The following is a 13,495-nucleotide window of genomic DNA, read 5'->3' as shown; positions in this document are numbered from 1 at the left end:
GAGAGAGAGAGAGACTGATAGATAGATAGATAGATAGATAGATAGATAATCATTAATAGTCATTAATAGGACGTGTTTTAAGTTTTGGGTAAAAACCCTTAACCTGTAATAAAGGTACAATAATATACATCAACAATAACTAATGAATTAACAACATAAACAAGCAAAACAAATTAATGTAACAACAAACCGCCGTCTCAGAACTAAACAAGGTACCAAACGGTACTTTTCCTGGTTGCTAGAATGGTACCAGAAGGACCATGTTGTACCTTTAGTACGTTTTTTAAACCTGTAAAGATGCATACGGTGTAACTGTGATTAGCTTTTAGACTTCACCTTTAAAGGTACATTATGATTCAATTTATGCAATTTTTAAAAGGTATAATGATGGAACCACAACATGGAGAAGGAAAAGTAGAGTCTGGTGCCGTTAGTTTTGAGTGTAAGTGCAGGATTTTAGGTATAAAGCGGTGTTTTTCTCCTTCCTGTGTGTATAAAGGAAAGCATGAGGACTTGTTTATCACGCAGCAGATTTATGTTATATATTCTGTGGATCCACTGTAGAGGGTTCTCGTCAGTGATAGCTCTGGGAGCGAGCATCATCTGCAACAAAATCCCAGGACTCGCACCACGCCAGAGGATCATCTGCCAGAGTCGACCGGACGCCATCATCGTTATAGGAGAAGGAGCACAAATGGGCATCAACGAGTGTCAGTTCCAGTTCAGGAACGGACGGTGGAACTGTTCTGCGCTCGGCGAGAGGACCGTCTTCGGAAAAGAGCTGAAAGTGGGTATGTTGGAAAATGCAAACTTTTTTGTTGTTGTTGTTGTTGTTGTAAGCTGAACATGTGCAGGAACGCATGCATGATGCAACAGTGCTGTAAAAATTAAACAAGACACCTTCTGCATTAATTCAGGATTACTTCATCACCCCAGGGTTCTCTCCGTGCTGGAAGAGTTCTGTCCGTTTATCACTGTTCATTTAACCCTGTAGGATTCGAGTCATTCTGCACTCAGGAACACAACACAAGTTGCGTAACAGCAAAGGAAATGCGTTCTCAGAGTTGAGTAACAGCTCGCTCCTGAACCCGAGGCTAAAACAGTCAAAATGGCGAAGTGTGAAAACGTCCTGCAAAATCTTTAATGCTGAAGGAACGTCTGTGAAATGAATGATCTCCTGAATGATCTCCTGAATGATCTCCTGAAGGAAGTGTGAGATTAGCGTCCACAACGTTCACGCTCCAAACACACGCTCCTGTTTCTTTCCCCTAACGCACAGTTACGAAATGTTTTCCGTAATTAAACACACACCCAAATCTTTTACATTCTCCAAACAGCATCGTTAAGAGAGACAGAGAGAGAGAGAGAGAGAGATAGATAGATAGATAGATAGATAGAGAGAGAGAGAGAGAGAGAAGGTCTCACTTCAGCTCATCGACTGCAGACGTGGACATTTTGATTGATTTTGCTCTGAATTATTCTGCGATTAATTAACACACACTTTCTCAGATAGCAGTTTGCATCATCACTTTCATTTATAATGAATAAAATGTCTTTAGAACCCTGTAGGAAGCTGAGAACCCCTTATTTACCCCAATGAACCCTTAAAGAACCCTTAAAGAACCACTTTAGATAGCTACCAACCTTTAAGAAGCCGTGATGAACCTTTGAAGCACTTTCTTTCCCCCCGAGAGTGTACAATAGTGATTCTTGTAACTTTTAGAAAACACAGCACTCTAAAATAAAAGGTTCTATGTGGAACCCTGGAATAAAGTCAGAAGTAGAGCCCTTTTAGAAAGCTACAAACCTTTAGCTAACCAAAGAATTTTGTCTCAATTGTGTGTATTCCTCATTACACTTTTAGAAAAAAGGCGCCTTAATGTGTTCTTCAGTTTGTCAGTTTGTGGGAACCTTTAAAGGCTCTATGCAGAACCCTACAACAGAGTGTTTTCCTATAAGAAATGGTTCTACGTCCAATCCTTTTAGAAAGCTGTGAACCTTTATCTATCTAAAGAACCCTTGATAAACCTTTAAACGCCAAACTTTTTCCTGCTAAGAGTGTAAACAATTTATTATTTTTAAAATTGTAACTGCATTCTAAACGGTTCTTTAAAAATTTCTATGCAGAACCCTACAGCAGAAAGAGTTCCAAATAGAACCCTTTTGAAAAGCTGCAAATCTTTAACTATCTAAAGAACCCATGGGGAACCATTAAAGAACTCCATCTTGTTTCCCAAAGTGCACGTTCCTCACTGGTGTAGCTACACTCTAAAGCATTCATTGTGGGAAACTTTAAAGGTTCTATGCAGAACCCTACAACAGAGTGACTCCCTGTCAGAAAGAGTTCCATGTGGAGCCCTTTTAGTGAGCTACAAACCTTTATCTATCTAAAAAAAACAAACAAAACAAAACACTGAGAAACATTTAAACATTTGAAGAACTCAGACTTTTAGGGGAAACAAGGCACTCTGAAGGGTTCTGTGGATGATCCATTTGGAGGAACCTTTAAAAGCTCAAGGTAGAACCCCACAACAGGGTTTTTTTTTTTCTTTCAGAAAGCTGAAATCCAAAATTTAAGGAATTTTGTTCTTCCTTTCCTTACTGAATCATCTGTGAGTTTATGTGCTTTTATATCAGAAACAGTTCCATGTAGAACCCTTTTTTGAAGAACCCTTAATAATCCAATCAACCATTAAAGAACCCTTTTGTTCTAAGAGTGTGTGTATTATCTGGGTAAGTGTGCGGCACAAACTCCAAAATATTGCTCATTATTTTCTTCTTAATATCTAGAACCTGTCAGGAGTTTAACATTTAGCTTTTTGGTTCTCTCTGAGTAAAAAGGGTTCTTTAAGGGTCCATTGGATCCGGCAGGAACATACACTGCTGTAGGGTAACACGAAGAACCTTTAAGAGTATAGATTCTGCTAAGGGTTCTTTGGTGAATTAAGGGTTCTTAGCCTCCTGTCTGATAGGGAAACATCTTCTTGTAGGGTTCTATATAGAACTTTTAAATGTGTAGAAGCTGCTTTGGGTTCTTAGCGTCCTAAAAGGGTTCTAGTAGGAACGGTTTCTAAAAGGTAAACATTCTGTTGTAGGGTTCCACACAGCTGAACAGTGTGGAAGGTTCTTGGAAATCTTTCTGACATGATGCCACTTTGCTGGAGAGTTCTCCACAGAACCTTTAAAAGTGTAGAAGCTGCTAAGGGTTCTTAGCCACTTAAATTGTTCTACATGATAGAACCTTCTTGAAGGTTCTATGTCGAACTTTTAAGACATAGAAGTTGCTAACGGTTCTTTGGATAATTAAGGGTTCTTAGTCTCTTAAAATGGTTCTACTTGGAAATCTTTCTGATGGGAAACCTCTTTGTTTTGGGTTCTACATAGAACGTAAAAAAATGTAGAAGGTTCTAATGGTTTTTAGCTGCTTAAAATGGTTCTATTTGGAATTTTTTCTGATAGGGGAACACTCTGTAGTGGGGTTCTACATAGACCTTTCCTGCAGAAGAACAACTGAAGAAGCTTTAAGAGCTGTTAATGTTTAGAGATTTTTCAGCAGCAGGTCTGAGAAGCACACTAAGCGACGGAACGGTTCTGCTCAGACGTTTTTTGTTTTTTTTTTGCGTTCTGCATGCCTGAGATGTCTGTGAGATGAGATGAGTGTGTGTTTGGTTCCCTCAGGTCATGCAGGTAGACAGAGATCCAGGTGTGTTCTTGTTGGTTTTGTAAATGAATATTAAAGCTCCGCCCCCCGGCACAGACTCCTGACGTGAGGAGAGCTCAGAGGAAACTGTCAACACGTCTGTTTTGTCATTTGTCACGTTCTATCGCACACGTTCTACACGTTTCTGTTATTTAGTGTGATTAAAGTGCTGTGGCAGGAAAATCCTTCTTCTTTAAACAGAGTTATTAAAGCGGCGCTGCGTAAAATAACCGCCGGTTCTCTGGTTCTTTACGGCTCCGTGTGAAACAGCGAAATTTAATAAAGGTGTTCAGGAGGGAAAGTCGGTTCCTCTCTTATTCTGACTTTTCTTTAAAATGTGGGTTAAAATCTTTACATAAAAATTCTTTACATATAAATAAATAAATAAATAAATAATATAAAAAGGTTAATTTTAAAAAAGTTACAAAAATGATAAACAATAAAATTTCTTTAGACATCGAAAGTATTAAGTAAATAAATAAATAATTTTTTTAATTTTTAAAATTATTTTTTTAATAAAAATAAATGTTTTTTATTTACAGATAAACCCTATTAAATAGAAAAAGTTTTTTAAAAACAAGTTCTTTACATATACGTTTAATTATTAAAAACTTTTTTTGTATAATATTTATACAAACAAATGAATAAATAAAAAAATACTTATTACAAAAAAGTTATTAAAAATTAGGAAGTTCTTTACATATAAAAATATTAAATAAAAATATTTTTAAAAATGTTAAAAATATTTTAAAAATTCTTTACATTTAAAATATTATTTAAAAATAATTAAAATGTATTTAAAAATAATCAGTAAGGGTTCTTTAGATATAAAAACGATTAAATAAAAAATATAAAAGCTTTTTTAAAATGAAATATATAAAATTGCAATTGCAAAATGTAAATTATTATTATTATTATTATTATTATTATTATTATTATTATTATTATTACTCTTGTCCAGTGTAATATACAAAATTGAGTGTGACTTAAATGTAGATTATGCTGTATATTATAGTATATCGAGAGATAATGAAGGGAAGTGGATTCTGTCTATTTTTTATATTTGATATGTTTTATATAATTATTAAGCATGAGCTGATGATTTATGATGGATGTCGTGTTATAATTTACACTGAGGTTAGCTGTTATCTACACGCCGATTACGCAAACACTCCGGTGTGTGTAAATGATTTATCAAAAGGAAGATGTGTGATAACCTCAGGATGTACAGGATGTCGGCATCTCTCTCTCTCTCTCTCTCTCTCTCTCTCTCTCTCTCTCTCTGTTCTTTCCTAAAGTTGAGATATTTACGCCAGAGTTTCACGGTTTATCTGTTGAAATCATCGGCGTGTTTTGAAAGGCTTTTACGTTTGTATACAGAGAGACGGAAACTGTGGAATATTTACAAAAACGTAAAGATGTACAGTAGATATGTGATGCGAATTCATACAATGAGAATGTTTACAAATCTATCCAAACGTAACAGACATTTAAAGCCTCTTACGCATTTACAAACATGACCTGATTTACACACGTAGCAATTAAAGAATGAATTAAAAAGGAATTTTATCGTAGCCAAAGAGCCAAAGACCCCGAAAGATGATTATTTTCCTGTTACAGCTCATCCCCAATAAAAAGTGTTTTATTCCTCTTATACCACAGTAACTCGGCAACGATTACAATTTATCTATAAAAGAATGAAATGTCCTACTTTTCTATCCGTTTATAGTTACATTTATCGCTGTGGAATGTCAGTGAAACAGGTTAGTTCCTGTTCTCGCTTACGTTATAGCAGCTATAAACAGTTGTTCCCTCACCAGCCTCTCTTTTTTTTCTTTAATAAGACAAAAAAACGCAGCTTGTCATGTTACCATCATGTTATAGTCTGTTACAAAGCGCTGACACTGGAGACTCCTTCCATGAAGCAGGTTATTTACAGCATGTAGACAGACTGCAGGTATTCAAGTAGATACAAGTTTGTTCTCATGAGATTGAAAATAAATAACGGTTCGGAAACGTCACCAAGATGGCCGCCGACCAAGATGGACAGACTTTACCGTTCCATTTTAATGTTTTAGTATTCGTTAAAAGCGCACCTGTCGCTCTGACGTACTGTACGCATGACGAACGCAGGTGTGTCAGTATTACACTCCTTCATACGACGTTGTGGAAAATAACTTGAAGAAGTGAATGAAGTGTGTCAATTCACATCCATTGTACATTTCAATACAAAATAAACACAATTTTACGTAAAATCAGTCTCAATCAGTCGATCTGGCTGTAAACTACTTATGAAAAATTATCAATGTTTTTCTGAGAGATGCCATAAATACCTTGTGAACGTAGCTCATGAATTATTCAGCTACACAATAACATATGTGTTAAAGGTTATATATAGTTAGTGAAATTCTAGCTAGCTAAATTCAGCCCACTAGCCTTTAGCGAATATGAAAGTAGCTTAACTGCAAATGAGAGGCTGATTGCGATCGAGAATCAGCTAGCTAATTACATACGTACAGCTAGTGTCACATAGTCAAGAAAAACTTTACACCAGTTACCTAAATTACATGTGATAAATGAGTTTAAAAGAGTTTAATTAGATTCTAATATCATGATCTAATACAGATCTTCATGATGATTCATTAAAGTGTGTGCGTGTGTGTGTGTGTGTGTGTGTTGCAGGCAGTAAAGAAGCCGCGTTCACGTACGCCATCATCGCAGCGGGCGTGGCCCACGCCATCACGGCCGCGTGCACGCAGGGGAACCTGAGCGAGTGCAGCTGTGATAAGGAAAAGCAGGGCTTCCACGGCCGAGCGGATGGATGGAAGTGGGGCGGCTGCTCGGCTGATATCCGCTACGGCCTCGGCTTCTCCAAGGTGTTCATGGACGCTCGGGAGATCAAACAGAGCGCCAGGACACTCATGAACCTCCATAACAACGAGGTGGGACGAAAGGTACGTAGATTATGACGGACAACATAAAACACGTATTGATGATTAGATTATTCTTGGAATGCCTGTAGAGTAGCGCTAGTTTGGTTCATATTAAAGCTGCGGTAAGTGATTTTTGTAATGTTTGGTGTTTCTACGCACTTGTCAATCATGATGCCTGTCAATCAAGAAAGTTCTGCCTCTCGCTCTAACATTCAGGTGTTCTAGTTAATAGGCGTTAATGCTGAGTTCATGGTTCTCTCAGTGAGGAATGAAACACAACATTGCAGTTACAGGAAAATAATCAGCAGCGTGGTGTGATGAAATGGACCCCGAAAGATGATTATTTTCCCGTTACAGCTCATCCCCAATAAAAAGTGTTTTATTCCTCTTATACCACAGTAACTTGGCAACGATTACAATTTATCTATAAAAGAATGAAATGTCCTACTTTTTTATCCGTTTATAGGTACATTTATCGCTGTGGAATGTCAGTGAAACAGGTTAGTTCCTGTTCTCGCTTACGTTATAGCAGCTATACGTTATAGCAGCTATTACGTTATAGCAGAGTTGTTCCCTCACCAGCCTCTCTTTTTTTTCTTTAATAAGACAAAAAAAACGCAGCTTGTCATGTTACCATCATGTTATAGACTGTTACAAAGCACTGACACTGGAGACTCCTTCCATGAATGTTATATAAAGACATTTCTCCTTACGGAAAGCTTCACCATGTCAAAGGTTTTTAAAAAGGCTTTTTTATGTTGCGCGTCTGCTGTACATTCCCCTGTGAATGAGCTGTTACTATAGCAACGATAACGTATTAGAATATAAACCTGTGATTTGCTGAAAGCTAACCCAAATCGTGACCTCGAGTTAAACCTGATACACTTCACGGATCTAAAAGGAAGTCAGAGGCGGAGACGGAGTCCGTGTCGGTGCTCTTGGCATCTCTGAGCTCCGCCGTCAGCATCCTGGCACCGAGTCCGAGGCCGAGTTCGAGTTCGAGCTGGCAGCTCAATAATGAGAAGCTTTTAGGGGCTAAGAGCAGTTTAAGTGGCAGAGTTTGATTACCAAAGCAGATCAGAGGATCTACACAAAGGCATTCGCTCCCCCATGTTCTGCTCAGTTTACAAGGCACTGACTCACACCGCGATCCCCTATAGGTTTCATCTCTCCGGCTAATGGTGAAAAACGGCGACATGTTTCATCTCTTCCACGCCCTGCTTTTGTGTGTCAGACCTTTTAGCTTCTCTAAATGACTTTTTTTTTCTTCCACTTTCACCTGCATCATATGAGAGTCGTCCCTCTCTCCCTCTCTCCCTCTCTCTCTCTCTCTCTCTCTGTCCCACCTCCTGTGGTCTTTGATGTGGTGCGAGTTCATATCTCGAGGCTAAATCGTCTCCATAAAAGCTTTTTTGTGTCATGCATCTTTTCTTCTTCTCATCAATAGCAGTACGAATCAGCGTGTTCAGACGCCCAACATCGCTTCCAGCTCAATAAATCCCACTGCTCGGGTTTAATGAGGAGGAAAAGAAGTCTCCATCTTGTCTCTCGCTTGTTCCACGAGCTGTTATAAAGACGATTCATGGCTCCTCACTCATCCACGCTTTTTTCTTTCCACCCCTTCTGTCTTCTTGGCTCATGTCTGAATTCACGCTGGCTTATCTAAACGGCTAAATTGCCTTTTAGTGGGCTGAGTTTGCTTCCAGGTTCATTCTATCTGTAGGTTTTGTCTCTCGGCTGCTAAAAGAAGCCTCTGTTGGGACGTTTCCTCTCTCGGAGTCTTAATGTATGCTGGCTGATGTAATGACATCTTGGCCATCGTTGCTCACCGCTAAACAGGAGATAACAAAAGCGATCCGTCGTTTTAGCCACTGCATTTAACGGATAAGTGGCTCTGAAAAGGTCATGTTGATTGGTGATGTGTGAGGAGGAAAGAGAGGAACTTTGTGCGAGGGTGAGAATACGGTTTAAAACGTTGGCCTCGTCTTGCAGAGTAACTTTTAAAGTGACATTTGAAGCAGTTTCACTTAACTCCTCTTTCTCAGTTTGGGTGTTAAATCGGACATTTTCTTCTATTGTTATCAGGATTATTAGACTGAAAGTAGAAATCTAATATCTTAGGCATTCTAGTTTAGGTACAGTATGTGTTCACACCACCTAAATATCAGCATCATTTCATCTGATTTTGTTTTTTTGTTTTAGAAATTAGGTTATAACGCTATAAAACAATTCCCTTCACTGCAAAAACAGACATCTTAGTAAGTGAAAATATATTGAATATGGTCCAATTTATTATAAGATTCCTAATATAAGATTACAATTAACCAAATATAAGTTTATTAAACCTATTTCTAGACATTTCTTTACTCGTTTCAAGCTTTACATTTTCTTGTTCTATTTTCAGATTTAGAGTGCTTCTTTCTAGAAATAAATGCTTTAAATTAACTAAATTATCTGCATATATAGAAGAAGACTATTTCAAGCTTGAAATGAGTAAAAAAAATGTCTACTAATCTTATATTTGGTTTATTATAATCTTGTAAAAGGAAATACTAGATGAATTTGATTATATTTTTTGCAGTGTTGAACGACTCCTCGGACCGATCCTACGGCACGTGTGGTGCGACGTTTCTTCAGTTCCCCGCTCACAACTTTAGTTCCTACCTGCAGTTAGTTCCCATTTACTGTTTAACATAAAAAATGGAAGAAAACCTTCTAAGCGTGGTTTCATCTTCTCCTGTAAAATACGACCTCTCAGTAAACGTGCACAGAGACGTTAGGAAGAAAAATAAAGCTTGGAAGGAAGTAGAAGCGATGATCTGTGTCTCTAGTGATGGATGTAGATAGTACAGTTAGCTTGCTTTGCTAATATAATCTGAGAATGAAGTTCGTACGAAGCCGAGCAGGTAATGCGTATATCACACACACACACACACACACACACACACACACAATTTTCACACTGATTACTGCGTTATTTCATTTCGTGTTTAACCTGTTAGCTTTAGAAGCTATATATATAGCTATAATATACTGTCTAGTTATCATTTGAATTAAAAAAGGAAAATTCTGGACAGGCCACGCCCACAAGCAACAACATTAGCGGTTGCTACACACCCACAAGCAACAAACAACAAGCAAAACAAGCGACTTATGACTTATGAGTGTATGTAGATAGTACAGTTAGCTCGCTTTGCTAATATAATCTGAGAATGAAGTTCGTACGAAGCCGAGCAGGTAATGCGTAAATCACACACACGCGATTTTCACACTGATTACTGCGTTATTTCATTTGTATTTAACTTGTTAGCTTTAAAAGCTATATATGTATAGATATCATTTGAACAAAAAAAAAAGCTGGACAGGCCACGCCCACAAGCGACGACATGGTCGCTACAAGCCCTCAAGCAACAAACAACAAGCAACACAAGCGACTTATCGCCTGCTAGTGTGAAATAACATCTAACTGATCACCAACATCCAACCAGTCAGAACAAGAAATCGTTTTACTTGATTAAGCTCCGCCTCTTGGACTAGCACACAGGTATTCTAACCTACAGGTTAAAAAAATCTGGAACTGTAAAGCTCTATACAGAATCCTACGATAGAAATAAAGGTTCTAAGAACGTCTTTACAAAGCTAAGAAGCTCTGAGTATACTAAGAACCCTTGAAGAACCCTAAAGCATATGGCTTTGGAGGGAACACTGAAGAGCAAAATGACTTTAATATGAAGAGAAGAAGGACGTATATTTTAGGGAGCAGATCAAGGTAGACAAAGACGTTTTGAATTTTTATGACTCAGGTGTGATAACGGATGTTCCTGGACGTCTCTGGTCAGTCAGTTCTCGCTGTGGAACTTAAAACCAAGAGGAACCTTTTCAGCAGCCAGGTGATAAATATGACTTTACAGTTTTTGTGCTTCATGTAACTGGCTGATTTGTTCCACGTCTTTTCTTCTGGACAGGTCCTGGAGCGTAACATGCATCTGGAGTGTAAGTGTCACGGCGTGTCGGGTTCCTGCACCACCAAAACATGCTGGACGACTCTGCCGAAGTTCCGCGAGCTGGGCTACATCCTGAAGGACAAGTACCTGCAGGCGGTGCACGTGGAGCCGGTCAAAGCCAGCCGCAACAAGCGTCCCACCTTCCTGAAGATCAAGAAGCCGTTCTCTTACCGCAAGCCCATGGACACGGACCTGGTGTACATCGAGAAGTCGCCGAGCTACTGCGAGCCGGATCCTGTGACGGGCAGCGTGGGGACGCACGGGCGGGTGTGCAACAAGACGCTCACGCACCACTCCAGCAGCTGCGACCTGATGTGCTGTGGGCGGGGCTACAACACGCACCAGTACTCGCGGGTGTGGCAGTGCAACTGCAAGTTCCTGTGGTGCTGCTACGTCAAGTGTAACACCTGCAGCGAGAGGACAGAGGTGTACACGTGCAAGTGAACGAAGGCGTGTCGCATCACGTCCGGGACTCGGATGATGTTTTTTTTTTTGTTTGTTTTTGTTTTTTTTTAGCTGTGAACATTTTCCAGGATGTTGATGTTGATGATGATGTTGATGATGATGTCTTTTTGCACAATATAACCACTGGATGACTTTATGATCACTTCCTGGACTGAACGAAGTCCATCCTCGTGCATTCCGAGTGCTCCGTCGGGTCTGTTGACCTCACGAGGCCCCGCGGCGTCCAGGCGAGTCTGGAGCTGTCTGAAACGTGTTAAACGCTCCACTATTAGACTTTTCTCCACCCGTGATCGATGATGATGAGCGTGTACGCGCTTAAGCACGCTGATAATTCATTTAAAGAAACGATTTTTATTTATTTATGAAGCTACTGTCACTCGTCTTGGCTTGAGATATGAAATAGAGGCTGTTGGTAGTGAGAGCTGATTCAATTCACACTGGAAACTGAAATCCTACTGAAATCCTACTGAAATACTACTGAAATCCTACTGAAATCCTACTGAAATCCTACTGAAATCCTACTGAAATACTACTGGCATGCTGGATTTTTCTTTGTAGCAACAGCAGGCCTTCTTATAAATAATCTCCGCTCTATTTTGCTGCTAGTCTGGATTATCACGCACGGTGCGATAGTGGAATAACTCCTGATTAAAACCTCGTGTTTTTTTTTTTAAACCGCAGTAGTGATTAAATCCCAGACAAACTGAACTTTACACTGAGAGTATATTTTGTAAAAAGAGTATTTGTATTTTTATATGAATGTTTTATTTATACTGTTGTTTTCTCCTGTTCGTAGTGCACATCGCCTCTCAGTCCGCTCGTGCAACACTTCTGTGGAATTATGGGTGACTTTTACACGGTTCTACTCGCAGATGTTAGCGCCATTAAAATCAGCCTAATGCATTCCATCGCCTTCGTTTGCTTTTATGATCCAGGTGTTGACTTTGAGGATTCGCCTCATCAGAGAACGTTCCAACCAATCGGATGCGAGTTTTAATAAAATACTTATTTTACAAACTGAGATTTGATTTTTTTTAATCCGGTAAAGATTAAAACAGAACAAGGACTACCACATTCTTTAAAAAATTAGAACCTTGTAAGGTTCTTGTAAGGTTGTCCCTCTGAGGGAATTCATAAATTATAAATAACATTCATAAATTATACAAAATCTCATCCAGATTTCAAAATATATATTTTATTACTTCGCACAAAAGGTCATATGAATATTCATCATACCTAAAAATCAGTTATACTGAACTGTTCTGTGCAGAACCCTACAACAAGCTGTTCTCCTATCAGAAAGGGGTCCAAGTAGAACGCATTTTTGAAAGATAAGAACGCTTAAAGAATTATTTTATCTGGGTAAGTGTGCGGAAAAAACTCCTAATTAATGCTCATTATTTTCTTCTTAATATCTAGAACCTCTCAGGGCTTTAACATTTAGCTTCTTGGTACTTCCAAGTAGAACCCTCATCCAAAGAACCCTTAAAAAACCCTCACAGAACCTTTTAAAAAATAAATAAATAAAACAGTACCACATACCCAGATAGCTAAACGTTAAACACATGGCACTTTCTAGTTCCAGGCTCCTCTGGTAGAACATTTATCAGAAAGGGTTCTAAGTAGAACCCTTTCAGGAGTGTACTAAGTACCAAGAAGCCAAATGTTAAACTCCTGACAGGTTCTAGATTTTAAGAAGAAAATAATGTGTAATAATTTGGAGTTTGTTCCAAATTATCTACCCAGTTTCATGCAAAAAGGGTTCTTCAGTGGTACTTTTAGAGTTCACTGGATAATGAAGGGTTCTTAGTCTTTTTTAAAAAAAGGTTCTGCTTATAACTCTTTTAGATCGGAAAACACTTTGTTGTAGGGTTCCACAAAGAACCTTTCATGTTTCCCTCAGAGGGACAACCAAAGAACATATAACACATGTAGCTTGTTTATTTGCAATAAGGAACAGCAAAAAAATAAAGCAGTGCTGGAGAACTCTTAAAGGTTCTATGGAGAACGCTACAACACAGTGTTTTCCTAACTCCAAATTACTGCTCGTTATTTTCTTATTAATATCTAGAACCTGTCAGGAGTTTAACATTTAGCTCTTAGTAGCTCAGTCTGGTTCACGCTTAGAAAAAAAAAAGGTTCTCCAAGGGTTCTTGAAGAGTTCATTGGATCATAAAGGGTTCCAAAAATAAAGGAGGGAAAGGGTCTGCCTTGTGTTGGAACCCTTTCGAATAGAAAAACATTCCTAGAAGCTTTAACGGTTCTACAGAAAGACAGCTGAAGAACTGTTTAGGGTTCTGTGCCTGTGATTGTGCAGCTGAAGACAAGGATTTGTGCATTTAACATTTCAAATCTGAGCAGAAAGCACTGTATTAAATCATTCCAACATTATT

At 38.6% G+C, this 13,495-nt stretch overlaps 1 protein-coding gene across 1 annotated transcript in view; it reads left to right on the top strand.

Moving 5' to 3' along the window:
* LOC113545684 (protein Wnt-7a) overlaps nucleotides 1–12,188 on the top strand; it is a 13,451-nt gene extending 1,263 nt beyond the window's left edge. The window contains exons 2-4 of the mRNA XM_026945135.3: nucleotides 565–791; nucleotides 6,383–6,654; nucleotides 10,599–12,188. Coding sequence (XP_026800936.1) covers nucleotides 565–791; nucleotides 6,383–6,654; nucleotides 10,599–11,081 — 982 coding nt within the window. The 3' untranslated portion in view covers nucleotides 11,082–12,188. The remainder of the gene's footprint in view (nucleotides 1–564; nucleotides 792–6,382; nucleotides 6,655–10,598) is intronic.
* The last annotated feature ends 1,307 nt before the right edge of the window (nucleotides 12,189–13,495 follow it).

This window comes from Pangasianodon hypophthalmus, chromosome 16 (genome assembly GCF_027358585.1).
Source record: "Pangasianodon hypophthalmus isolate fPanHyp1 chromosome 16, fPanHyp1.pri, whole genome shotgun sequence".
Taxonomy (NCBI): Eukaryota; Metazoa; Chordata; class Actinopteri; order Siluriformes; family Pangasiidae; genus Pangasianodon; species Pangasianodon hypophthalmus.
Note: the sequence above shows the minus strand (reverse complement) of the source record. Positions and strands in the feature narration are given on the sequence as shown.